Consider the following 25974-nt stretch of genomic DNA (forward strand, 5'->3'; position numbering starts at 1 on the left):
ATTGTAGTTGAGACAAAGTAGAATATGAAGAGTCACACCCAATACTGGAGGGACAATGTGTGTGTAAATAAGGTCATCCATGCACAGAAATGCACTCCTCAGTCATGGTGCAGCACTCTCTCTTAGTCAAGTAAAAGATCAAATGTCTCTGGACATGTTCTGAATTTATTTGCATGCCAGTTTACCCTTTATTGGGAAAAACTCCTAGATTTTGCAACTCCTAGGTTTTGCAGTCCATGTTTTTTTGTTCATTTTACATTTTGTACAAGGCAGTGGTGGGGGCGTGCAACCGTAAGTTACTGTAAGCAGGGTTTTTCCTTCCAGTCAGTTGTTTATTGAGTCATTCTGAGCAACCAACTCCCAGAACAAGGTCACTGTAACCTTTAAGGTAAAGTATATTTTCACTATAGCATTAATTTCAATGGCTTTGTAGGTATTGCCTCCAGTCTGTTCCCTTCCCGAGTTTAGCTTCGCTGGAATATTTTGCTGCTGTGCACCAGCTATGTTGCAAGCAGGGTACTGCCAGGGATGGGGTAGCCAATGACAGTTTTTCATGCTATTCTCATGGGACAGCTAGCAGTCCTGAGGGTATCCTGCAAAGCCCAATAGTCAGGTTGCTGAAGTCCTAAGAAGCCACTCACAGATGGGTTGTGGAATATTTCTGCTATTGATTTGTCAGTTGGCTTTCTGAGCCAAGGCTTCCAGCTCCTGACACATCAGAAAGATAATTCAAGACTATTTTTTATGTCTGCAGCAAAATGCTTGTTAATCTATCTTTTGCCCACCTTATTCTGTTTATCCTGCCAGCCATTGTACCATCTGGTTGCTCACGCGTCTACTTTATAGTGAAAATATCAGCTAAATTTCTTCAGACTGATGATTTTCTGAGACCTCCTGGTAAGCTTATGTCTCCGTCTTTCTGGGCAGCAAAAGTACATGTATATTGCAATTTGCTGTGCAAGAAACAGAGAGGAGTTCAATGGGGTAAACAACAAAGAGCTGTGGGCACTGCTTCTGATGCTCCCAGTAACATATTTGGATGACCCTCACGAAATCCCAGTCTGGGGAGAAAGGCTTTGTCTGTTTGCTGTTCAGACATTGAATATTCAAAAATAGTTGCTTAGCAGGGTCCTGAGATTCTGGTTAATAAAAAAAAATAAATATTAATAATCTTGCTCTTTCCCCCCATTCCTTCTAACAGTGAACAAATTCTAAAATTTATTGTAAAAGAAATTGTAAAGCTCCTTGCAGCCAAAGAAAAGAATGATTTTAAATGTTTATGTGGCTGGAACTAGCTGAAATAGGAATTGTTCCTTTGACAGTCCCAGTAGCTTGTTTCAAACAGGAGTAATCTCCAAAGTGTGTGAGTTTTGTGTGAGGTGTTATTTTTTTTTTAAGTTGAATTATTTGATGTGTTGGTAAAATGTGCTGAGGTGGCTGTCGGGAGGAGTTAAAGCTTTATATCCACAGATGATGTGTGGAACTGACAGCCAAACCAAAATACCCTCCCCGAGTTTGGGGAAAGCTTTTTAATGGGAGCAGCGTGCAATTTTACATTTTTTTTGGTGGGAATATGTCGGATTCCAACTGTGTTCTTTTATATAAGCACATCTGCTGAGAACTGCTGCTCATGTACCAGTGTCCTGAAGTGCATTTGGCCTGTAACCCTAGAGACAAAATGAACCGTATTCTTTTTGCAGATTGAGGAATTAAATGGCTCCCTCTATTGCAAAACAGTAGTTGCATAAAATCTGATGTTTTCTCCAGTAGAAGATGTCTAAATACCTTGTTGTTTTTTTTTTATTATTTTAAAAAAGAAAAAAGAAATGGGGGAAATTGGAAATTGAGGTTAAAAATAACCTTGCTGGTTACGTTAATCCCTTGTTTACTTATATATGTGTTTGGGGTTTGTGATAGCTTCTTCACAGGAGGTTTCCTTGCTCCTGAATAGCACTTCGGACCATTGCAGTTATGTTTCCCAGTGTATTTCTTGCCACTTGGACCCGTCACTGCAGTATGTGCTTGCACAAACCATCTGCGGCTGTGGCTCAGAATTTGTATCTTTGCTCTGGTTTCTCCTGCCCAAAGGAATAAAAAGTCACTTTGCATCTCAGGCTGTTGCTCTCTCCTGTTTTCTCAGCATTTTTCTTCCTTTATCTTGGCTTAGACATTTGGGAAAGGCTGTATAACTCCCATGTAAAATTAATAGAGATGAAATAAAGAAGTTCAATATTTTTCATTTTTCAGTTCCACGTAAACATTCAGAGTAATTTTTTAAAGTTGAATATTAATAAGCACTGTAAGGGCATACATTTTTAATGTAGCTGTTGCCCATGTTCGAAATTAGGTCATTCAGATCTTTTTTTACTCTTTATTGCAGCTCTCTTTATCACATGCAAGTAGAGTTCAAGACCAGTGTTTTATACTAATTATAAGCAGACCGAGGGTTGTATTTGGAAGGCAAAACATACGAAGCTTCATCGTTTTCTCTCTGGTAGCCCTTGAAGAAAGGCAAAACTCAGAGCTGTGTGCTCTAAGATGTATTTTGTGATCTCTCCCAGTTGGAAACAAGATAGGAATCTGATTCCAAATGTTTGCAGCAAGTATTTGGAGATGTTCCAAGATGGTGCTATAAAACAATAATTTTCATTGTAAAACAGACTTTTTTTTTCTGAGGGGTTGAGGGAGGAGGTGGCTGGTGGGGGTGGTTAGGGCTGGCATCGTTGATTTACCCAAAGAGTTTTAAAGTTTACTCCGTGCAGAAGTTCATCTTTCAAATAGCAGTGTAAATTAGTTTTTCTTAATGTGTAGGAGTATCTTTGTTGCCAGATTTCCTATAGGTATATTTGCAGAAATAAAATTGGCTTTTATGTCTTTTTAGTCCATGTCTGCATCATTGTTTGCAAGATGTCAATTTCTGTGCTCTCAATAAATAATGGAAATGCAGAACTAAATATTTCACAGCCAGTCATGAACAACAATAAGTGCTTGCATACGGTATCTTATAAGAAGCTGAAAATGGTCTTGAAGGCTTACTGGTTACTTGCTACCATATCGCTTGAAAACCTGCTTAAAGGTTTAAGTGTGTATGAAGTTAACATGGATTTCTATAAATTCAAAAAATTGTTTAACAGTTATTTGTTAATCACAAATAACAAAGTTGTCGCACCTTGAATAAAGTCTAACATTGTTATGTGTGAATTCCATTAGATTACTACAAAGAAAAGTCTAATTGAAATCTCATGTTTTCTTTCAGCTCCAGTGATAAATCGATTCACAAGACGGGCATCAGGTAAGTTGGAAAAATTGCATGTTTCATTGGCCTAATAAGTGAAACAAAATGCTGATTGTAATTGTCATGTAAAATATAATGACATTAATCAGGTTTCTTCAAAAATTTTGATTTGCCTCAAATTCACTTTCTGGTTTACTGAAAAATTTAACCAATCCAATCATAGAGCTTGCTTGAAGCTGCCTTCTTCGTGTGAAATTTATGAAAATTGTATGCTTTTCCTTTTTTCTTCAATATAATTTCCTTCAAAATGATTTTATGGCTAACAGGACTGAACGTTGAAAGCATGAACTGATTGTAATCTGGTAGTGTTGTCTTGCTTACTTAGACAATCTGAAACAGCAATTTGGTGGTCATCTGTGCATGAGAAAATGTACAGCCAAATCTGTAATTTTTATTTTTTTCCAAAGCTGAGCTGGTTGGTGTACATGGTGCATTGTTCTTTTCTGGAGAGCTGTCAGACTGGGTCCTAAAAGCAGTACTGCCACGGTGGTGCTGTGCTGTAAGAGTATGCCTGCCTAGCTTGGCGTTTTGTCTGTTCTGCAAATTAATTTGGCTAGTGCCAGCTCAGAGGACCATTTACTTTCACCTAGTGGATGCTACGACATGTAACAAGCCCTTCCAAATTATATATCATTAAAAATTAATGTTCTTGGCTTTGTTGTCTCCCTACAATATAGCCGTGAGGTCTCATATTTTTGAGCTCGCTCTCCTGAAGCGTAATGCCTGGACCATTTGCTTGTGAAGTCCTGTGAATGTGAAAGTGGGGCGTAGAAGCCACCACTCAATGTCATGAGACTCGTGACAGACTCGTAAGAGTCAGCAGACCAGGAGATGTGATCTGTTCCTGTTCAACTCGGTATGCTAAGCGTACAATCTAACTGTAAAGCCCTTTCTGTTTTCAGCTGCAGGTCACTGTGAGTAAATGTAATCAACTTTGTGTTTCACAACCCAGAAAGTCGAGCCAGACTTCTAACATTTCTTCTTGCAGTGTCAGTCAGACAGTTCCTTCTTTGTCAATATAAAAATACCGAGTTGCTAAGGATAACTATGGAACTGTATAGAAAAATGGAGGCTTACATTTGCAGGATTGGTGCATAGTGTGTGGTGCACACAGTAAGAGAGAGTAATTCATTCCAAATGTACTCATGCTAACAGTTTTAAGGATTGATAATACTTCATAAGGTACTGCGGCATGAAACAAAAGGAATGATTGGTAAATAGCACTCAGTAACAATGAGCGGGGCTTTATGCAAATTGAACGTTTTAAGCATGGTCTTGCTGTGAGTGATTGATAGCTGACTTTAATGAATTCAGTCTTTGTAACAGATGTGTGATAAGCTTTTGCATTTCAGTAGGAGACTTGGTTTGAAAAGCTAATATGTGCTTGCAAAAAAATTGTTATTCTAAATGTATTTTAAAACTAAAAATGTGTGAGAATTCTGAATTTTTTGCACACTTACTCTGAAAACATGTAAGTAACTTCTTTTGGCAATTAGTATTTAATGTGTATTGATCTTTTTGTGGAGAGATAAAGGAGAGTTATCTTATTCAGAATAATAGGTCAAATTGTATTAGGTGGTCCAGATGTAAATCATGTGAGTCAGCTTCAAGTTGCATCAAGGTAATACTGCAGTCTATTATATGTACTGTTTTATTAAGTCTCTGGCAGCTTTAATTGTCAAAATAATTATTTTTCAAAGAGGAAAGCCCATGGGAAGTGATAGCTCTTACTTTTTTTTTTTTTTTTAATACTAAACGACTACCAGAGAGATATGGTATATTTAAGATAAAATAGAAAATGTGAAACAAACTATGCTGATAACACACATATTTTACACAAACGTTGCCACAATCATAGTCACAATCGTATTTTTATATTGTTACCTTTTTTAGTTGGGTGACTGTTGGGATACATTAAAATAGTCAAGATTACTTTGCAAATAGAAAACCCAGATAGTATTTGTGTTTTGATGCTTTGTAGCTCAATAGCATTCTATAATCCAAGTTGATTCTCATACTTAGGAAATGAGAGGCTGACCCAATGAAAAGTAGGGTTTTTCCTCAAATATGCATGTCTCTTAATTTTAGGCTTTTTGGCTAGGAGCTATTTGAAAATTTGAAATGTGCAAGCTTGTTGATTCTGGAGTGTTTTTGAAGACTTGCTTCTGATGAACATTTCTCCAAATTAATTACAAGTAGTTGGAGAGCTAGCTGTAGCATGTGGTGTTGTTTTGTCTGATCTAGTGGTATCATAGACTGATTCTGAGAGGGACTTTTAGGGTTCCTGCCTTTGTAATACCTCTGTCCATAGGCTGTCTCTCCTTCCTCTGCACAGATCTAGGAGTTGTGCTGCCTGAGGGTGCATTGATTAAATGAAAGTAGAAACACGGCTGTTCTTGGTGTGTTGATATTCATTCGACCTCCAGCTGACCAACACTGTGGGTCCCAAATAACCATATCCACAACAGTGGCAGCAGTGGCTGCATTTAAATAGGGATGGAGAAAGAGCTGAGCTGCCACTACTGGCAGCAGCCACACTGACACCAGGTGAGGATAAACACCCAGAGATACCTGCAGCAAAGACTCCTAGAGTGCTTTGCTAAAAGCTGCTTTTCAAGCTCTTGCAATGATAAGCAAGGAGAAAAGCCAGATGACACAGATTTCTCCACCAAGAACAGTACAGTATTCTGTACAGTGGGTGTCTTGATTTTGATGTTTCTGCTATTCCTTGGATAATCCCTACTATTGGAATTGGTAGCATAAGATATGGTTATTTTTCCGAACAGCCAGAAATTAAGCAGCCGGAGATTAATTGCTGAAGCACCTGCTGAAAACAGTATAGTAAGGCATTCATTATTTAACAGCTGTTCCTGTTAACATGCTGTGAGTGTACTGATGTACTGTCATCGGTATATGGAGGATAAAGGAATAAGTAAGCTAGGATCAATTAATTGTTCTTGAATTTCATTTCTCCAAAATTGAGCTCCATAATTTAGCATGCCTCTTCAGTGTGTTTTGCATATGTGTTTGCATATATACAATGTGTCTCCTATACATAAAATACTCATGTATGTGTACCATAGTGCTGATGACAAAGCTACTTACAGGCTGGTTAATAATGCACCCCATTGTTTTAGATTATGCACAAAGAATAATAGCATGGTCTTGAGTAGGTAAGTTTAGCAAGGAGAGGAGATTAACAATACATTCTGTAGCTAGAATGAACAATGAGACAGACACATTAGTTAATTTTTCTTTTAAAATCTGGTGGGACTGAGTTGAAGAGATGGGAGGAAAAAATGTTGAGGTGATCAGTGGGCTTGGATGGGAAGAAAGGAACATGGAGTTAGTAGAGGCAGCATTAAGTGGAAGAAAAAGCTGAATGTTCATGAGGTGAAAAACAATGTGGAAATTTCTGAACAAGCAGAGGTATCCAAGAGGTGCAATTTCTGAATACAGACACTTTCTGTCTATGGATTAGATTAGTTTTCATCCACCCATCTGAGTATGAGATACTTAGGGTTGGAAAGCTAATGAGGTTCTTTATGCTGGGTTTATGCTTGTCAGCATCTTGACAGACAGATAAACAGATAAATTCATTCATTAAATATTGGCAGGAGTTGAGAATAATGCAGCAAAACCAGCATGGATTTGCTGTAGGCTGAGCTTAAATTTATAGATAGCAATACCATTTACTAAGGCTGTTTATTCCCATTTACTAATATTATTATACAAATGCATGGTATCATTTTAATTAAGAAATAGGTAAGTCTACAAATACATTAACTTCAGTTTTGTGTCTGCTTTAGCTTCTGAAAAACTGAAGAGAACCTAAACAAAGCTGCCATGAGTTAGCCTGCTTAAACTAAGAAGAACTGGAAGGTAGGCTCCAGGGCATCTGTGGAGCATCAACAACAGAGGAAACCTCCCCATCGCTCTCCCCTGAACAATGGCTAACTTCAAAATGCCATTTTAGCCCTGTGGAAAGGAAATAAACGATGTTTTAAGTATTGTTCTCTCAACCAAGCTGGAAGGAGAAGTAGTTTATTGATTTATTTATACCGGCTTCTCCACAAAGCTCTAAACCAAAATTACTTAAATATAGTCGTCAATGCAGAACCTGTCGGGAGAAACTGCCCTAGGTATAGCTGGAGTAAATTTGTTATCAAGCAAATAACACTGTCATGGAGGAGGAGAAGAAGAAGAAGACAAACAAAAAACAAAAGAGAAGGGAGCAGAGAAGGCAAAAACTTTCAGGCGCATTCTCCATAGATGTCAGCAAGGACCTCTCCAAAGAAAAGACAGAAGCAGCTAAATAAATTGAGGCTGATGTCCTATACTTCCTGGGTCAGTCATCAGCCTGTGAGGCAGGAAGGAGAGAAAGAGAGAATAAAATCACAGAATCACAGAACTGTAGGGGTTGGAAGGGACCTCGAAAGATCATCGGGTCCAACCCCCCTGCCAAAGCAGGTTCCTCAGAGCAGGCTGCCCAGGTAGGCATCCAGACAGGCCTTGAATATCTCCAGAGAAGGAGACTCCACAACCTCCTTAGGCAGCCTGTTCCAATGCTCTGTCACTCTCACATGTGATTAAGTTCTTTCGCATGTTGGTGAGGAACTTCCTGGGCTCTGTTTTGTGGCCATTGCCCCTTGTCCTGTCCCCACAAAACACTGAGAAGAGGTTGGCTACATCCTTCTGTCCCCCACCCCTAAGATATTTATATACACTGAGGAGATCCCCTCTCAGCCTTCTCTTCTCCAGGCTGAACAGACCCAGGTCTCTCAGCCTTTCCTCACAGGGGAGATGCTCCAGGCCCCGTATCATCTTTGTGGCCCTCTGCTGGCCTCTTTCTAGGAGATCCCTGGGTTTCTTGTACCGGGGAGCCCAGAACTGGACACAGTTCTCCAGGTGAGGCCTGACCAGGGCAGAGTAGAGGGGGAGGATCACCTCCCTTGACCTGCTGGCCACGCTCCTTTTAATACACGCCAGGATCCCATTAACCCTCTTGGCCACCAGGGCACACTGCTGGCTCATGGTCAACCTGTCGTCCACCAGGACCCCCAGGTCCTTCTCAGAGCTCCTCTCCAGCAGGTCATCCCCGAGCCTGTAAAATCTCACATGGCACTAGAGATCTCTGTGCAACAAATAACATTCTAGTTTTGACTTTCAGAAACTTTCATTTATGTATTTTTACTTCGTGGTAGTTGAAACTGGGAAGCATTTTTTGCCTTTCCATGCACTCCTAGGAACTGCCACTTGTAAGCACACGGCTGACTAACCAAAGATGAAAGGCTGAGAAATAAGGAAGCATTTTTTTACGCCTTTTTAAAAGGGTGTGTTTAATTCATTTAGCAAGCACTCAAATTCTAGATATTTTGGTATGGAAGGCAAATTGCTTTTGTACCATGGTGATTTCTAACAAAGTCTGTGCTGTGTTTAGTGGCCTTTTTATTTATTTATTTATTTGTTCAGATACTCCTACAGCACACAACTTTCTCTAAGATTCAAAACTCATTTTATTTGACTCTACAAACGTTAACCTTACAAAACCTTACAATGGTTTGAAAAGAAAGGAGGAGATGCAACGTTCTCATAGTTCTTAGTTCTCGGATATGTCCCAAAGCTGTGGTAATGGAACTGTAAGTGTGTACCAGTAATTTACTTGAATTTGTGTGGCAAGTTATTTTAGTTGATTTCTGCTCAGGCCTGGCAATTGTTTAAACGCTTTCCAGAAAAAGTTTCTGCAGATCAGAAATATTTTCTAGCAACCTCAGTAGGTAGAAAATGCTCAAAAGGAAGCCGATGAAACTGTTTCAGTTCTTTTAGAGTTTTTCAGAAATAAGAAAAAAATTTTAATGAGAAAATACTGATTAATTACTGAGCCCCTCAAGCTAGCTCTTTCCACTGCACTGCTGCATACGCACGCCCACACACAGACATGGTGAAATGCTTCACAAACCAGCTAGTTGTGGTGAGTACTTCATAGCACCATCATTTATAATCATGATGTGGCGGTGTGTGCGGTGCCAGGTCACCTGTCGGATCTCCTAGCCAGTAGCTGCCAGCGATGAGCAGGACGGTGTCACCAGATCACAGAGCAGATGCATGCATGCCATGTCACGCATGGGTCACATTACATGGTTTCTCCCTGTCGTATGACCAAAATGCAGCCCTTCCTGCCCATCGTTCACGGGTTGCCCGCATCCTCATCACGCGCCTGCAGAGAGGGGTTTTCTCAGCTGCTACGGGCTGACGCACAGGACTCACGCCTCTGCGTGTCATATGATAGAAGCCTGCATTTCAGCACACATTCAGATAGGAGGAGGAAGGCACAGCCCTCGTAAAAGAGAAAATCCGGGAGCAGGTTTGCCAGAACAATTTAATTTCTCCTTTATCTCATTTTACATCTTTGCATAAGGTGCTATTGGGAAGAAAGTGACAAGATAAAAGTTTGGGGCCTCATTATTCTGAGCAGATCTGCGGACTGTGGATTAGTCATGCCCACAGCAGCATTTACATAGATCGCTGCTAGTTTTCAGCTGAATGATTTCTACAGAGAATGTGACAACCTACTTAGGGAACACAGAGGAATTTTACTGAATTTAGACCATGTGAGGCTTATTAGTGAAGGAATGGTTAATTGCTTTCTGCAATTATAATCTTGAGAGAACATAGGTGATACTAAATTCAATCGTTAAATATAAACTAGCATTTAGTAAGAGCAAATTGATACTGTTAGCCAAGAATAGAATATGCCTCTAGGAAAGAATCTAAAGTTCTGAACTTAAAAACCAGATTTTCCATTTGTAATCTCAATCTTCTTGAATCATATTGAGGTTGTGTTAAGGAGATCATCACCCACTGTCCTGTGGCATGTTAGAAATGTCAGAGAAAGAATGCTAACTGGAGTGAAATGATATTCCCTTTTATAAGATAAGGCAGAGGTTGGAGTTGTACCAAAAATGCTGGTTAGGAATGCAGTAATTGTAACCCACCTTTAAATGCTCAGGTAGGAGAAAGGGCTGTCGTGGAAGCATGTCAAGTCATAGCAATGGAAGAAGAATTAAGAACTTTATCGATGTACTTCTTCGAGCCTGGTGCAGGTGCCTGCTGAAAGCACAGGTGTTACCCTCAAGAGCGAAGAGCTGATTTGGGTGGCCTGTCTCACACACTGTGTTCTGTGAAATGTTAAGATAGCTGTCTCCCACTCAGTCCATAAAGAAGATCCAACTCCCTTGTTTAGTTTCTCTTATGTGCCTTGTTTGCTGGGCACTTCACAAGTTACTGCAGCAAATGAAACGCTCACAGCAACAAGAGTTCAATTTGCTCTGCTGTCTGGTCTCTTCTAATAAATTCTAGGAATTTGAGAAAAGTTCCTGTAGAAAAACAGTGTATTAACACAGGCGTGGAGAGCATCCACATTTAGTCCCAAATGCTGCCTGTTGTTTTCATTCAGAAAATCTAATGAATTAAGATAATGAAGTTAAACTTAGAACACTTGTTCCTGACCTGTTGTTACCTTGAGATTTGTTCCTTTTGGTTCTGATTTTAGGAAGAGCTTGAGTGCTCGGAAGGTTGCCTGTCTTCTTCATGCAGTTATTTTAGCTGCTCTAATGAAAGATCCTCCCTGCAAAACCTTTATCCTCTCTAGATCATTGCGTCAGTGCTTTTACTCTTCCGTACTACAGCATATAGTTGGATGGTGATGTTCTTTCTCAGAAGAAAAACAACTTGATGTAGTGGGTGGCATCCATGCCCTTGGCAGGGGGGTTGGAACCAGGTGATCTCCAAGGTCCATTCCAACCCAACCCATTCTATGAAAACAAAACTTAGGTTATCTGTGGAATTCTGGAACTTTTTTAACTTCTCAGTGGTTCACTTTCAACATTCATTAAGTTGTAGGTTTGTTTGTTTGTTCAAGATTCCTTTTATAAACCAGCAAAGTCTGAAACAGATCTGAGCAAGTTGTATCAGTGTTTCCTTGTTTAGATCCTCAGCAGAGACTGAATACAAAATTTTTAGGGCCTATTGTAGCAGAGTTATGGGAATAGGCCAACAGTTGCAAATGAATGTAATGCTAGATTTTATGTATGGTTATGCTTAGACTGGCTTGTCATAACACTTTAGGACTAAATAAAACCTGAAGAGATTTATTAGGTGCATGCTATAAGGCAGAGCTTGAATGGGGTGAAGGAAGGGAGGAGAAAAGACAAGAAAAGACTTAGATGATTTCTTCAGGTTTCATCCATATTTCTGTGACTGTTTAAATATCTTTGAGAGCACATTCTAGATTTCACTTTCTGTACATTATAATCAGTCTATAGTAATTATTTTTAAATTGCGTGATTTGGTAAAGATAGATAGTGACCTCTTTTGAATATTGGAGCGTTATAAATATGTTTTAATTTCAGGAATTACTGCATACACAACCACAAAGTGGTCATTTTTCCTGCTGTTTTCCTATTGTCTTTGGAAGATATTCTACATATAGTTTTGTATCAGTAGCATGAAGAACCATATTTTTTTCTGCTTTTTGGGCTGATCTTGTTTCAGTTACAGGGAACGTAAACCAGAGGTTGCAGTTGAAATATGAATCAAATTCACCTTAATGGGTTCCTGTCCAGGCCGTGTGATAAAGAGCTCAAATATCCCAGCCAGGTACGGAGCTGCTAGACCGACACACCTATTCCTTTAAACTAATCATATGTGTGTAACTAGTAAACAAGGTAGGGTAAGGGAAAGTGCCACAGCATAGCTTGTGTCTATATGCCGAAACCTTGCCATGTAAGCCTGCACTCCCCCTGCTTTCCGGCGTGCAATGTCTCTGTTGTCTCATGTTCCACTTTACATGTGAAGCCCAGACAGGGGACCATTGAAGGAGCTAAATTTTTTTCCTCTTATTTTAGGCAGAACAGTATTTGACACACTTGTCCTTGGAATTGTGAAAAAAGAAATGCAATATGGACAAAGAGGATATCCCCTTGTTATGTAACCAAGTAATAGTGAATAAATTCCAGAGAAAACAGGTTTTCCAGATAAAACAGACTTCCCATCAAAATAAATACAGAAATGATGCCAAATGTTCATATTATTATTAATAAATATGGCTGTTAATTATCTGCAAGCAGTAGTTAGCAAATGTTGATGATTATTGAATAAAAATGTACTAGGATTTCTTAATGGATGCTCTCAGACAGTGGTGAATGCTGTAAACTAGTTGATATAAAACACAGATTTTTCTTTATTGTATTTTAAATTCTCAATATAAGTAGTTTTTTCAGGTTAATCATTCTTCTCCTGCATCCAGTTATAATCTGACAGGCAGAAAATCCCTCCTGTGTCTGGCAGCCTGTAGGTCATACCATGTTTTCTGTTTTAACATGCTCCCAAGTTCACTTTCACCATTGATAATCTCAGCAATACCAATAACACACCAGAATCTAAACGTGAGCAGAAAAGCTAATAACCTTCTGGTGAATTTATCAGGTTGCTAATAACTCGTGATTTTTAAATAAACAATTGATATTTATTTGAATGAATGCACATTACTGAAATGAGTAGAAAGTATTTTTTTTATGATTTTTTTTGACCAGACCTTTATAGATAGTCATTATTTAATCATTCTGATTTTTAATTCTATAAAGTATTTCAGTATCTGTTTCTATGATAAACTCAGCTTTGCTTGCCTCGCTATTTTGTTCTTTAACATTTCCATTTAGATTGGAGGGGTATGCCAACGCCACTAGAGGTAATAGAATATGAATTATAATATTTGGCTGTAATATCTGCCTGCCATCTGCTAAAGCAAATCCATTCCATCTCTGATTTTTGTGTGGTATAGCATATATCTTCTGGAGGATGAGAGATGAATAGGGCAAGGTATGTTTTACATATTAAGTTGTTCAAAATGAAATAACAGTACTTGTGGAACATGTTGCTTAGCACGTTTTCTGGTAGAACACCATAACGCAAATGGCTTGGCCTTTAACCTTTAAGTTTGGATTAATATTTGGCAGACACTGCTTCTTTTAAATGCTGTGGAGTCAACGAAAGGGGAAAATTAAATATCTTTGTATATAATGTGCATAAACTGGCAACGTACAGCAGCCTGATGTCTTGCTTCCTAAATGTTCTGTGTCAGTTCCGCGTGTTTCATAGGAAGCACGATGTCTTGAACAGCATGGTGTATTTTTCAGTTATTTAAACAAAATGTCTTTTGTCAAAGCATGAGCCCAAAGCTTTCGCACCATCAGACACTCCCTACTTCCAGCTCCCACTTCCCCCAGCCACGTAATCCTGTTCTGCAGTGTTTTTGCTTCATACATCTTTATTATATATCTCTCAGACCTACTTCTCCAACCTTTTGTTTGGAGGAGGATGCAGACAAGTTTAAAGCCTGGGAGAAAATAGAGTTTAATGGATAAAGATAGCATCTCATGGTCCCACAAATGCCCCCCAAAGTAATTCATATTTCCGTGTAGAGCATCCATATAGATTTACCAGCCAAGCAGATTGGTAATGTCCCCGTAATGGTTTTGTTGTATCCACTTGATGTTTTGGCCTTATGAACGTTTTCTGACTTGGATGGAATTCCTGTAGGAGCTGGAGTCATTCACAAAAGAATTTAACCCAAATTTATTAGCTTGCAATCGTCCTTCTTTCCTTAGCCATAGGCAAGGACCCTTTTGTCATTTCACATCTTGCTTTCTCTTCTAGATAGAGTGTGAAAAGTCTTGTCTTAAAAGCTCATTGAAGATCTAGTTTTTAAGCCTATAATATATTCTTTCAAGCGGAGTCACTATTACTATCATATATACAGTCTGTTAACACTTGCAGGTCCTCGCTCATTGCTCTTTGTGCATAAGGATTTATTTTGTTTTACTGTTGTATACAGAAAGTAATGGAAACTGTTTTGTGACCATTAGATGCAAATAGCTGGGGCAGAGCAAAGCATGAATAACTAGATTTTGTGCTTATCACAGTTGTGTTTTAGCAGCATGAAACTACAGTGGAGCATTCCAAGGCATATTCCAGCAAGGGATGAAAGCCATCCTCCTGCATGGACCTTTTCTACTCCCAGTTGTGCCATATGATTATTTGCTTACCTGTTAAGGGGTTTCCTTAATAAATTTTGAACTCAGGATTTCTCACTCTGGTTCTGTGACTGTGTAAGGACAGGAAGAGTCCTGCTCCTTCCCCTGGGTGCTTGATCACGTTGCAAATGGAGAATAATCTGCAGTGGGGTGTGTGTGCATAAACGGCGTATACATAGCTTTTAGTATAAGAAACATATGGAAATTATACAGGAACTGAACATGAATTTGAACATCTCAGTTTGTTTCAGAAATTTCTCAGAAGATTACAAATATTTTTCTTCTTTATATATGTCTCACTAAGATTCCTTTTCTCCTTTAGAGGAAAATAAAAATAATAATATTTTGCTGTATTAATGCAATGCACCTTAAGGTTTTGTTTTTGTTATGCTAATGATGTAGATCGATAACAAAAGAGTGAATAATTCCTATTCCTGTTCTGCTCACTGTTTTGAGCAAAAGTCAGCGAGACCCTTTTCTGGTGCCTGACATCACTGTGAAGAATTATTAAGAGCATGCCAGAGTGAAATACCACCAGGTGCCACAATCCACTAGTGCAGAAAATTGTATGTATGTATTTGCTACATATTTAAAACAGGAAGCAGAACTTGATGTGAGAATAAAGAAGAATGAACTAGTCAGAAGAATACATTTTAAGTGCAAATGTTAAAGCCTTTTTACTTTACTTTTCTTGTCACATGTCAGGGCATATAGAAGCGCACATCTCCATGCACAATGAAATGTTGAAAATGTAGAGATTGTTTCAAATAATCAGTTACACAAGAAGGACCCCATCAGTATCATCTCAAAGCTTAACTCAGCCTCTGAAACAATCTTTTACACTCAGTGTCAGCTAAACGCTGCCACAAAACTGGTAGTTCATACTCTTTCAGTTTCAGTGCATGCAGTTTATTAAATGGAGAGTGCATCTTCTAAGGCAGAAATTCAACGCTTACTTGCCTGCCTTCATTTTTCCTGCCATCTCAAACTGTAGTTTGGAAATATAGCTTTGGAGTGAGCCAATATTGTCGCAGGAGTTCTCTGAGAGCTGCAGAGTTAAAACACTGAAAGGGAAGGGTCCTGAATCAAGACTTGCTTTCTGTTCCATAGTATTCTTGCCAGGGGGCAACAGGCAAAGACGTCTTTCCACCTTTTTCTCCTGCTAGCATTGATCTGGGAATGGTTTTCACACCAATTTTGGGTGGCTCTAGGGCAGCATATGCTTACTCTTCTCTTTTTGTCTATCCCATCATAGGAATGTACTTCAGTATTGTGCAAAGATATTCATCTGCTGTCCTGTAGGATTTTTAGGCACATCAAATAAAGTCAGTTCCATTTTCTCATGGTCATTATGGAGGAATGCTTCAGATGCAAAACAGATAAGAAAGGAGAGAAGAAATGCTTTCACCTACTGCTCAGCATAATTACTTTGAAATAGGATCCTAATCTAAAAGATCCTCATGTGCTCCGGAAGTCAGTTTGTTGGTGAGTAGTTATAGGGTAAAATTTAGATTTGACATCAGAATTCAGCAGTGCCTAAACACCCCGATATATATAGTTGCATTTTGATGAAGACCATACATTTTGCTAATTAAATTTTCTACTTAAACAAGTCAAACCATGTGAGAAGGACAAGCAAGGAGTGCCTTATTCTTATTAGCCTTATTATTCTCATCTTATTAAGCCCCATATGTATTAATCAGCCAGTTTCTTGCATATATCATCCAAGAAACTGGTCTGCTGGAAGAATGAGGAAGGGTTAGTGGTGCTTTTTCTATGGATCCATTCAAGAAATGCCAGCCACTTGTAAATGATGGAAAAATACACGGGAGAATACAAGAGGTTGTTGAACTGTAGTCAGTCACCTGTCACAGCAGCAAAGCGTAGACAGAGAAGTGATGTGGTGTGACAGTAGCTGATAAACCAGCCTAGTAAGGGACTGGAAGAGGAGAATAGGAAGCCTGCACTTGATGAAGTCAAAAAAGAAAGGATTTAGGGGGGTTTTAAATCCTTTGTGAAGCACCAGTACCAAGTGCACAGCAGCAGCTCTTGCTCAGCGAAGACATTCTCGTTTCCTGCACTGGGCAAGTTCCTGTCTCTACGGAGAACCTGGTCTCACAGGGAAGGGTAATTAAAACGCATCATGACATAAAAGCCGGGCTGCACAGTGCAGACAAAGCCTGCCTACTATTACAGAGTGATGTGCTGCAGCGTGGCAGAAGTGTTAACTCAGTTTATTGCTCTGCTAATACTGTGTTTTTGCTGATGCAGTTGTGCGGCTTGTGTTAGCCTCACTGCCAGCAGCCGTGACTCAGGATGCCAATTGCTTAAAACCTCGTGAACGCAGCTTGCCTGTGAAAGAGTCAAGAAACTGTAGATTTGAGGTTGAAAATAACAGCAATAAATTCATTTTTACAGATGCTCTGGCCTCCACAAAGCTGGAACATTACTTTCCCCTTGCACAGAACAAAAAGCTGCCCTGACAAATTTACTCGAGAAGCAGTTAATCAAATTGATGAGTACATTTAGTTGGTCTTGACACACTGAGATCATAAACAAAAGTGTGTGTGACTGTACCACACATCTCTGGGAATTGCATCTTGGGCTGTTTTGATACAATAGTGCAGAATTGTAAATGGTGTCTTGAGTAAGTAAAGAGTAAGAAATTAAATAATTTGTGTAGTTGTTCTTTAAAAGATTGTGAATGATGTGCCTTGAATGAGCTAGAAGAGTGGCCTCTCAGGGACAAGAAAACATTTTTCTAAAAATCTCAGATTTGCAGAATGGTGGCCTTGTGCCTTTCTAGTGTAAGAGCTTGAACTGGGTTTGTGGTGAGAGGAGAGGCAGAAGCTCCACGGCAGTCTTAGAATGCTCCAGCGAGTGTCTGAATAGAGGAGAGCATCTGGAATAGAGGGAGCACTAACACACGTGCACATGCATGTGCTCACACATGCAGCTTTTGGCATTTTTCTCTTCTAACTGTGTAATAGTAAATTGTTCAGTATGTATGGGGTTGTGTGCTTTCATACATGGCACACAACCTGATATTTTACATTCTAGGATTTTTAGTTATTTAAATCCAGTGGAATATCTATGGTGTGTTACCATTACCATAGAGAGTTACTTAAACATGGGCATGCTTACTATTTTGTCAAAAAAAGAAATTCATATGAAAAAATAATAGAAGCAACACACTAAGTAATATTATTTGCTAATATATAAAGTATCTTAAAAGCTGTACTACATTTTACCCTATGCTGTTGTTCTTTTATGTATTCTTAATTAGTAAGTAGAATTACATGTTTTTGCTCAACACTTCTTGTAGAGCCCTAATTTTGTTGTTCTTAAAGTAATGCTCTGTATCATCTGCTGTGGCAGGTAGAATTTACTGATTTTATTTTATTATTATTTTTAAATTCAGTTTCTACTATTTGTTTTTTATCTTAATTTTATTTCACTCTGGAAGGACAGCCAAGGTTTTGGGGTGCTAATTGGCTTTGTTTCAAATCACCTGAAACCTTGATATGTAGTGCACTGATGTTTATTTGAAGTGTTTGGTTTGAATTGCAGATTCTTCTAAAGCGAATGTACTCAGTTTTGTTTTCATAAAAATTGGGAGTTCATTGAATTTCAGAAATAATTTGCTTTATTCAACAACTCTTTAGCTAACTGGACTTCTATAATTGTAATTATAAGAAGTGCCAGTAACGTATCCATAAATTTCTGGCACATCATTTTTAGGATGTAATATTTTGCGGTTTGTCTCTGACCATAATGTAGTTCTTGTTTGAAGTTTGAGCAAATCTCTTTCAGTATCAGTGACATTTTCAAGGTTGAAGCAAAATCAATTTCTGAGTAATGGGATTTTAGTTTAACAACCATACGTGTGACAAAATAGCTTTTCAAGTGTATGATTAGAAGTTCCCCATTAAAATCGAATTATTCAATGTAAAAAAAACCAACAACTTATTTGCCAAAAGTTAGAACTGACTGATTTTGAGTTATATTTTCTATCATGAATTTATTAAACCTACATATTCAGAATTAGACTTTATTTTTAAAAAGTGCTAAATATCTCCCACCATTTTCAATGAGAATGAATGTACTCAGTTGGATGGAGAGTGGTGGCACGTAGTTGTATTGTGCAAGAGAGGAAGGAAGTTCTCAGGTTTCTGTTCAGTACACACTTTTCATGAAGGACTCCTTAATCAGAGCACAATGTGAGTGATGGATCATTTTCAAAGACATTATTTATATGAGCAATGGGAATTGTTTCTATTTATAGCCTGGTTGTGATCACATCTGACTACTGGATTTCTTAGTGCATTCATCATATAAGTGGTACCAGCAGGAGCTTTGCATTTACATCCCCAGGTTGCCATTTTTTAATGAGTACTCCTGTTTAATGAAACTTCTCCATTCTGATTCCTTGTCTCGATTTGATGACTATGAAGTTAAAACTACTGCTGCCCTGGCTTCTGAGGACAAAACCAACATGCTTTAATGAGTAGGTTATGAAATTGCACATTGATGCAAGTGGGTAGAACACACGTAAGTGGCTTACCAGACAGGAGTATAATGTAACTCTGCGCTGTCTGGAGTAATGGAAGCTCTTTGTTCCAGCCATCTGCGATATAAATGTACATTTCTTTCTCTAATAAGTAAATGTTTAGCATCTGAAATTTATTTATTTATTTTTTTACCCATGGTTTTATTTTATGTTCTACACAAAATGAAGTGAGAGCAGCGTGGCTATTTGCTTCTTCATATTGTCCTATTTTTTTGGAGGAGCTGGCTAGTGAGTACTTACAGTTCCGTTTTCTCGTTGAGTCATTGGGCTTTAGTTGATGCAGCCACAGGACGTGTTTCAGGAACTACATTCTGTTTCCCTTCACCTCTGGCATGGATCTGGGGAAATACAAGTTAGAAATTTGCTTTGCTTTTTTTCTAGACACCTGTTTCGTTGCCTACAAGCAACATCCCTTTTGTGCTTATCAGCACAGATAATTACTGTGATAAACATTGCAAAACAGATCTGAACAAGAGTCTGTAACAGCTATACTCTAAGCAGTGGTCCCCTGCCTTCTAAAAACTGCATTAAACATAAGCATTTTGTGCTTGTGGCCATTAAACTTGAGAAGTTTGTCCTCCATGACTGAGAGCTGAAGGCCCAGAGTTGTTGGCTAGTACCAAGGTGAGGGGGTGGAGGCCCAGATCTGTGTGCTCCCATCTTCTCTCTGGTCTGGAAGCACCCTGTTATGCCTTCTCTTTCTATTATATTCTTACAGATATAAGGAATGGCTGGGGACTGCGGGGGACAGATGCACCAGTATGAGGGAGCGGAGGCTCTGTACATGGTGTATCCACCATTCTCTGGATCCCACAGGCCACCCGTGCTGTATGTACAGTGCTTTTATGTGGTGTCTCTAATTCTTATATACTCCTGTAGTAAATACCTGGCTTCATCCTTATGGGTCCGTTATGCTAATAGTACTTAACTTCATGAGGGCCTAAAAACATTCTGAGGGCCTTCTGTAGTGCCCCCTGAAACCAGCAGTAATACTTGACTTTTTTTTTTTTAAACCAAGTTTTTGAGTGATTTTTTTTTTAATTTATCATTTTCAAAAGTCAGTGTGGTATCCTGATGAGTTGCATTAGAGTGGTAAAGAAAACTTAATAATGTGATAAAATCAAGTAATAATAGCAGTAAAGTAATCAAGTAATAATAGCAGCAAATATTTTCAATTAATTAAAAAAGTAGTATCAAAATAAATTTATTAGAACATAATAGGCAGGTGGCTACTTCTTAAAATTCAGGGCCACAAGGATGATCAAGGGCTTGGAGCACCTCTCCTGTGAAGAGAGGCTGAGGGAGTTGGAGTTGTTCAGCCTGGAGAAGAGAAGGCCACAGGGAAACCACAGTGGCCTTCCAGTGCCTAAAGGGGGCCTGCTGGAAAGCTGGGGAGGGACTCTTTGTCGGGGTGTAGTGACAGAACAAGGGACAATGGCTTTAAACTAAAAAAGGGCAGACTTAGATTAGGTATTAGGAAGACATTCTTCGCTCAGAGGGTGGTGAGGCCCTGGCACAGGCTGCCCAGAGAAGCTGTGGATGCCCCATCCCTGGAGGTGTTCAAGGCCAGGCTGGATGGGGCTTTGGGCAACCTGGGCTGATGGGAGGTGTCCCTGCCCATGGCAGGGGGGTGGGACTGGGTGATATTTAAGATTCCTTCCAACCCAAACCATTTGATGATTTAATTAATTCCTTTGAAGTTAAGAATCTTGTAGATTGAACTTGTGATCTCAGTGAAGTTTACCTCGAGATAACTTCAGGCACTCTGTGTGTCAGACATTAAATCATCACTCAGTCATAATTCCCCATCACTATTTCTATATTTGTCTGAAGATAGCTTCTTTTCTTTTGTCACATTGTGTGGAAGCACAAGTTTCGGTTTTGAGTTTGTGCACGTGTTTGTGCAAGTAAGCACACAGGTGCTGTTTTGTGGGAATGCCTGTATTTTGCTGGGCACCACAATTACTTGAAGCCGTTGAATGGGTTGGTGTGACCTGGAGGTTCGTAGAGTTTCCCTTTGTTAGCAGCTCACCAAATTTATTTATTTCTTTTTCTTTCTTCTTGTATGGTGCCTTTCCGATGTCATTAGGTTTTCAGTGATGTCATCATAACAGTGAACACCTTATTCTTAACTGGTCTTGAAAAAGAATAGAAGAAAATACAAAAAGCCCTTTTTTCTACCGGGTGTAAGTGTAGCAGTAGGAATTTGTGTCTGTTTTAACTAGTTTTATTATCCTCAGTAAATAATTATGTATTTCTTTGAGTGATACTCTACATGTACGTTAGTGACGAGTATGTATACTGACAGCATCAAAGACCACATCATTATTTTCCCTTGGCAGTACCTGTAGGGACTCGATGCCCAACCCTCCCTCATTCTTGGAGGCAGGAGTGTGTTACAGCACGAGCTGCATCATGCTTAGGGAAGTGGCCAGTCCTCCACCCACTCTGCTGAGATGAAGCACTTTCTGCTTAGACACATTTTCTGCATGGTCAATTATCCCGTATCCAATTCTTTTTGTTTAGAGCAGGGATGTCTTTATAATTTGAGTTCATTGCTGTGATACTTGGGAGGTTTGAATTCCACCTTTGATCCATATGTGAAGTGCTTTTATTGCTCAGTAAGTGATACATGCCTGATAAGTGCTCTATTTGCTATTCTTTTAAATTCAGCGGGTGAAGGGATTGGGTGCCCGTTTAGCACAAAAGTGGGTCTGAAAAAGCCACAAAAGCCTCACTTGCCTCAGGTGCCTGATATTGCAGTGATTCTCCTGGTCACTGCCAGGGACCCGCACCTAGGACCAGGCTGACTGGGATGCCATTCCAGAGGTGACTCCCTCAAGGAGGTACCTACCTCTTTCTCCAGACTTGTCATGATAAAGACAAGATCTGGGGGACCGGTGGAGTTACCACGGAGTCTTGTGACATGGGTGAAGTGTGTAAGTTGGCACTGACTCTGTAGCTGTGGCTTACTGAGACTACACCAAGACACGAGGCATATGTTGGGTTTCTCCAGTTCAGCAACTGTGACTTACGGCTCTTTCAGATCCCCTGGCACCAACTGGGGGACACCTCTGTAGGAGTGACACTTTGTTCTCAGTAGTAACACAAAGCACTGTGGAATCTCAGGAAAATGAGTCTAACGTGTTACACAACTACATTCTCTCATCCTCATCATCTTTTTCCTACATCCTCTTGAGACAGTAGCACATCGTGAGGTCAGAGTTCTGGCCTGTATAGAAACATGCTGATGTTTGTCAAGAATTTTTCATCTGATGGCTTCTCTTTTTTCAGTCACCAGGAAAATGTCCTGGTTTCCTTCAAAAATGTGCAGCTCATTGCTGGGTATGTTGAATATTTTTTACTTTGGCTTTGTTCTGTGCTTTTTTCACAGCGAGGAGCCTGAGATAAGGCTTCAGGTGGTTAAATTTAAGGTAAATCTGTAAAATATCAAATAAACCACTCAGAAGCAGACATTTCTTCACTGAAAAACTGTAATGAACTTTGGTCTTTCTAATCTGGTAGGAGCATTGGGACATAAATACCAACAAGTATGCTCAGGGCTAAAATCAATACCCTTTTTGCCTTCTGTGCATTTCTCTTTGTGCATCTCTGTTCTCAAGCATTTGAAAGTCAGATCTTGTATCATCACAGATTATAAAGTTCACTTGACCGCGTGTTGAATCCAGAAGCATAAATTCTAGTCTGTACTAACTGTTAATCAACAGTTGCCTTGTGGTCAACTGCTCAGCATCATTGTCTCCCGTGATAAGTGGTGTGCTGAAATTTTGTGCTATTTCATCCTGGATTTGACTTTCAGATCTGCTGCTGGCACTGTAGTCTTTTGTAATAAACCTGTGGAGCAAGCAGGCCACTATTCTTCAGCTTCTGCAATGCCTGTTTTGTGACAGGACCAGGCTGAAATCTGCGAGGGAATGTCTTCAATTGTTTCACATGTCTTTTAGAAGGTGACATCATGTGTCCTTTGTGTAGTGATGATAGAAAAGCCTTGAGCTTTCTTATGGCCCTTTCTAAATTGGTTCTGCCATTGTTCTTTTTGATAACCATTCAGATACCCTTTGCTAGGTAATTTAATAGCATCAGGGAAAAAACTCGGAGCTACAGAAAATATGAATAAACTCCAAGTTTTCCAGTGACTAGATTCTTTTAGATCTTAGGATAATTCAGGTTGAAAGATATTGTCAGAGGTTTCTAGCCCAACAGCTCAAAGCAGGTCATCTCTTAGATCAAGCCAGGCCAGGTTGCTCAGGGATAGGTTCTTAAAAACAATCTCTCTGGGCAACCTGCTTCACCACCCGACTGGCCTCATGGTGAAAAAGCTTTTCTTATAACCAATCTGAAACTCTTTTATTTCAGCTCATGCTTCTGTGTATTATCTTTCCATCATCCAGCAGTGTGCAGAGCCTCAGTGATCTTCCCATCAGTGCTGCCAGGTTCCTTAAAGCCATCTCTTCTCCAGACTGAATAAGCCAAGTTCCTTCAGCTTCTGAAGTGCTTAACCATCCTGATGGCTCTCCGCTGAGCCCATTCCAGTTTATCCATGTCTTTCTGTATTTGGAGGCCCCAAAAAGTAGACCCAATACTCTAGATGTGGTCTAATGAGCGTAGAGTAGAGAAGTAGAGATGGACATTCACTTTGCCTGTTCATACAGCCAAGGAGGCTTTTGGCTGACCTTGCTGCTGGGACACTGCTTGCTGGTGGGCACTGGTGGTGGTCAGCTGCTGCCCACCAAGACCCCAGCACCATTTTGGAGCAGCTCACTAGGCAGGCAGTGGCCAGCTGAGCTGCTTCCCACATGAGGATGAGAGGTGACTGGATGCATATGCCCCTTTTCAGGGTAGTCTAAGATGAAAAGCATTCACTAAACTTTAATGATCTATACACTGATATGTACTGTGCATCTTCAATTAATGATAAATAACTTTGTTTTGTTTGTGGTTTGACACAGTGAAAGAACTCTGAGTGTATTAAAAACCCAACATGTTGATATGTAAGTGCTTACACTAAATGTAGTACATTCAAATTCATTTACCACAGTATTCCAAGCCTGGCACTTTCTATTTTTGACATGTGCAGCTTTTAATTTTTATTGCTTTTTATCATTTTCTATTTCTTTAGAATTAGGATTACTTTATTTTAATACGCTAGCATTGGGTACCTCAGTCAGTAAACAGTCTGGTTCATTCCACTAGAATATTTTGCTGTCTCCCAGCTGTGCTGCTATCTTGGTAACTTTTCACTGAATGATTACTTAATCACTAAACCTGAAATGCCTAGAACTGTCAAGGGAACTGTATACAAATTAAATCAAGTTCTTTAACACTGGTGCTTAAACACAGGACATTTATAAGGGAATACAAGTTCCTTGGGGTTCCTTCAGCTTTCACTGCGGCCTTGATTATTCCATCTAAGTTTTCTGTCTGTAAGAACATTCTGTTACAAATGATGGTTTTGGTTGAAGAAGCTAGATGCAGCTTTGTCTTACCCTAGAGGTTCATTTATTCTCCTTTGATATTTAACAGAGTTGTTGCTGAAGAGCATCTGTAGGTAATTCCTTTCCTGGGAAAACAAGATAAAACTGTAAGCCTGAATTCTAACACCGTACAAAGCCAGATGTTAACCCTACGTTTAACTTGTTCTGTAATTTTAAGAGATTTTCTTAAATATAGTATGATCACCTGACATACATGATTGCCCAAAATATTGGTTTCTGTTAGTCACTAGTTGTCAGGAAATATAAAGTGTCTGGCTTGGGTTAGGATCTTATTTTATTTATTTTATTTTATTTTATTTTATTTTATTTTATTTTATTTTATTTTATTTTATTTTATTTTATTTTATTTTATTTTATTTTATTTTATTTTATTTTATTTTATTTTATTTTATTTTTTTACTTCCAAATTTGAAGAATCGTAGTTTAGAGAGGCGGGTATGTGTTATCTTGCATCTCATCAGGTAAAAATAGAAATAGCTGCTCCATTCCATTCAGTAAGATTAAGTTCATTTATGTTATATTTCCCTGAAAGTATAGGTATGTTTTGCATATCGAACTGACCAATAAGAAACTGAGTTGAAAGGTTGAATTTTGTTTAGTTTTCAAACTGGCAAGTCCACTTGTCTTCTACTCTTTGTATGCCAGTGTTGTCTGGTGTAGATTCAGTTCCTGAGAAAGCTGCTGGATGGGCACTCCTGAGCTTTCCCCTGCTGCCTAACAGTTCCATGTGCTGCTGAAACAGCTGTAAGGTCGTGGTTGCGCCAGGGACACGAGGCAGTGCCAGCGAAGATCCTGTACCAGGACAAGAGATTGTGAGTTGATGTTTGCATAAAACGAGGAACTGTACACAAAGTGGAGGATGCTGGAACAGGGACTGGCACACAGCAGCAAGGTATTTGTGGTGATGTTGCCAGCTTGGTCCAAGATAATATAGCTTAGTTATTAGGGATTAGTTGCAGGAGCCTGGAGGTCATACATGCGTGGATCACTGGTCATTTTTTCATTAAGTGGAAAGAACACTCTTTCTTGCTCAGTTGCTGGTGGGGATGAGCCTGTTTTTGTCATCACAACTATTTGGGTATGGACAGAGTGGGAAGTCCAAAACAGCTGTGTTGACAATCTGAGGCCGTCCAAGGTCACATTTCCAGGTATTCATCTCCTGCAGGCATGATGTCAGTTTTCTGCGTTCACCTTTAGCTAGCTTCTCTTCAAGTGCAATGCGATTTTAAGTCGGTATCAAGGAAATGGAGCGTGGTGGTGGTGGCTATGTGAAAGAGTGATACGACTTGGCGTGTCCTCCGTAGGTTTATGGCACTTCTTCCAGCCTTTCTGCATCTTCTTATAATGTTAGAAGATGACAGGAGGATAAACTGAGTACTGTGGAAATCTGTAGGATCCACAGATAGAAGAGCTGAAGCTGTTTTATAGTATGCAGGAAAAAGCTAGATTCACACCGGTGTGTTTGTGCACCCATTTAGTCTCTTGAAGTAGAGTAGTATT

At 39.4% G+C, this 25974-nt stretch overlaps 1 protein-coding gene across 2 annotated transcripts in view; it reads left to right on the plus strand.

Annotated features, from left to right (window-relative positions):
- The window catches only part of PRKAR2B (protein kinase cAMP-dependent type II regulatory subunit beta), an 83117-nt gene that overhangs the window by 25483 nt on the left and 31660 nt on the right, over positions 1-25974 (plus strand). For both annotated transcript variants that reach the window (XM_005010251.5, XM_013103601.4), the window contains one exon: positions 3257-3292. In XM_005010251.5, coding sequence (XP_005010308.2) covers positions 3257-3292 — 36 coding nt within the window. The remainder of the gene's footprint in view (positions 1-3256; positions 3293-25974) is intronic.

Source organism: Anas platyrhynchos, chromosome 1 (assembly GCF_047663525.1).
Source record: "Anas platyrhynchos isolate ZD024472 breed Pekin duck chromosome 1, IASCAAS_PekinDuck_T2T, whole genome shotgun sequence".
Classification (NCBI taxonomy): Eukaryota; Metazoa; Chordata; class Aves; order Anseriformes; family Anatidae; genus Anas; species Anas platyrhynchos.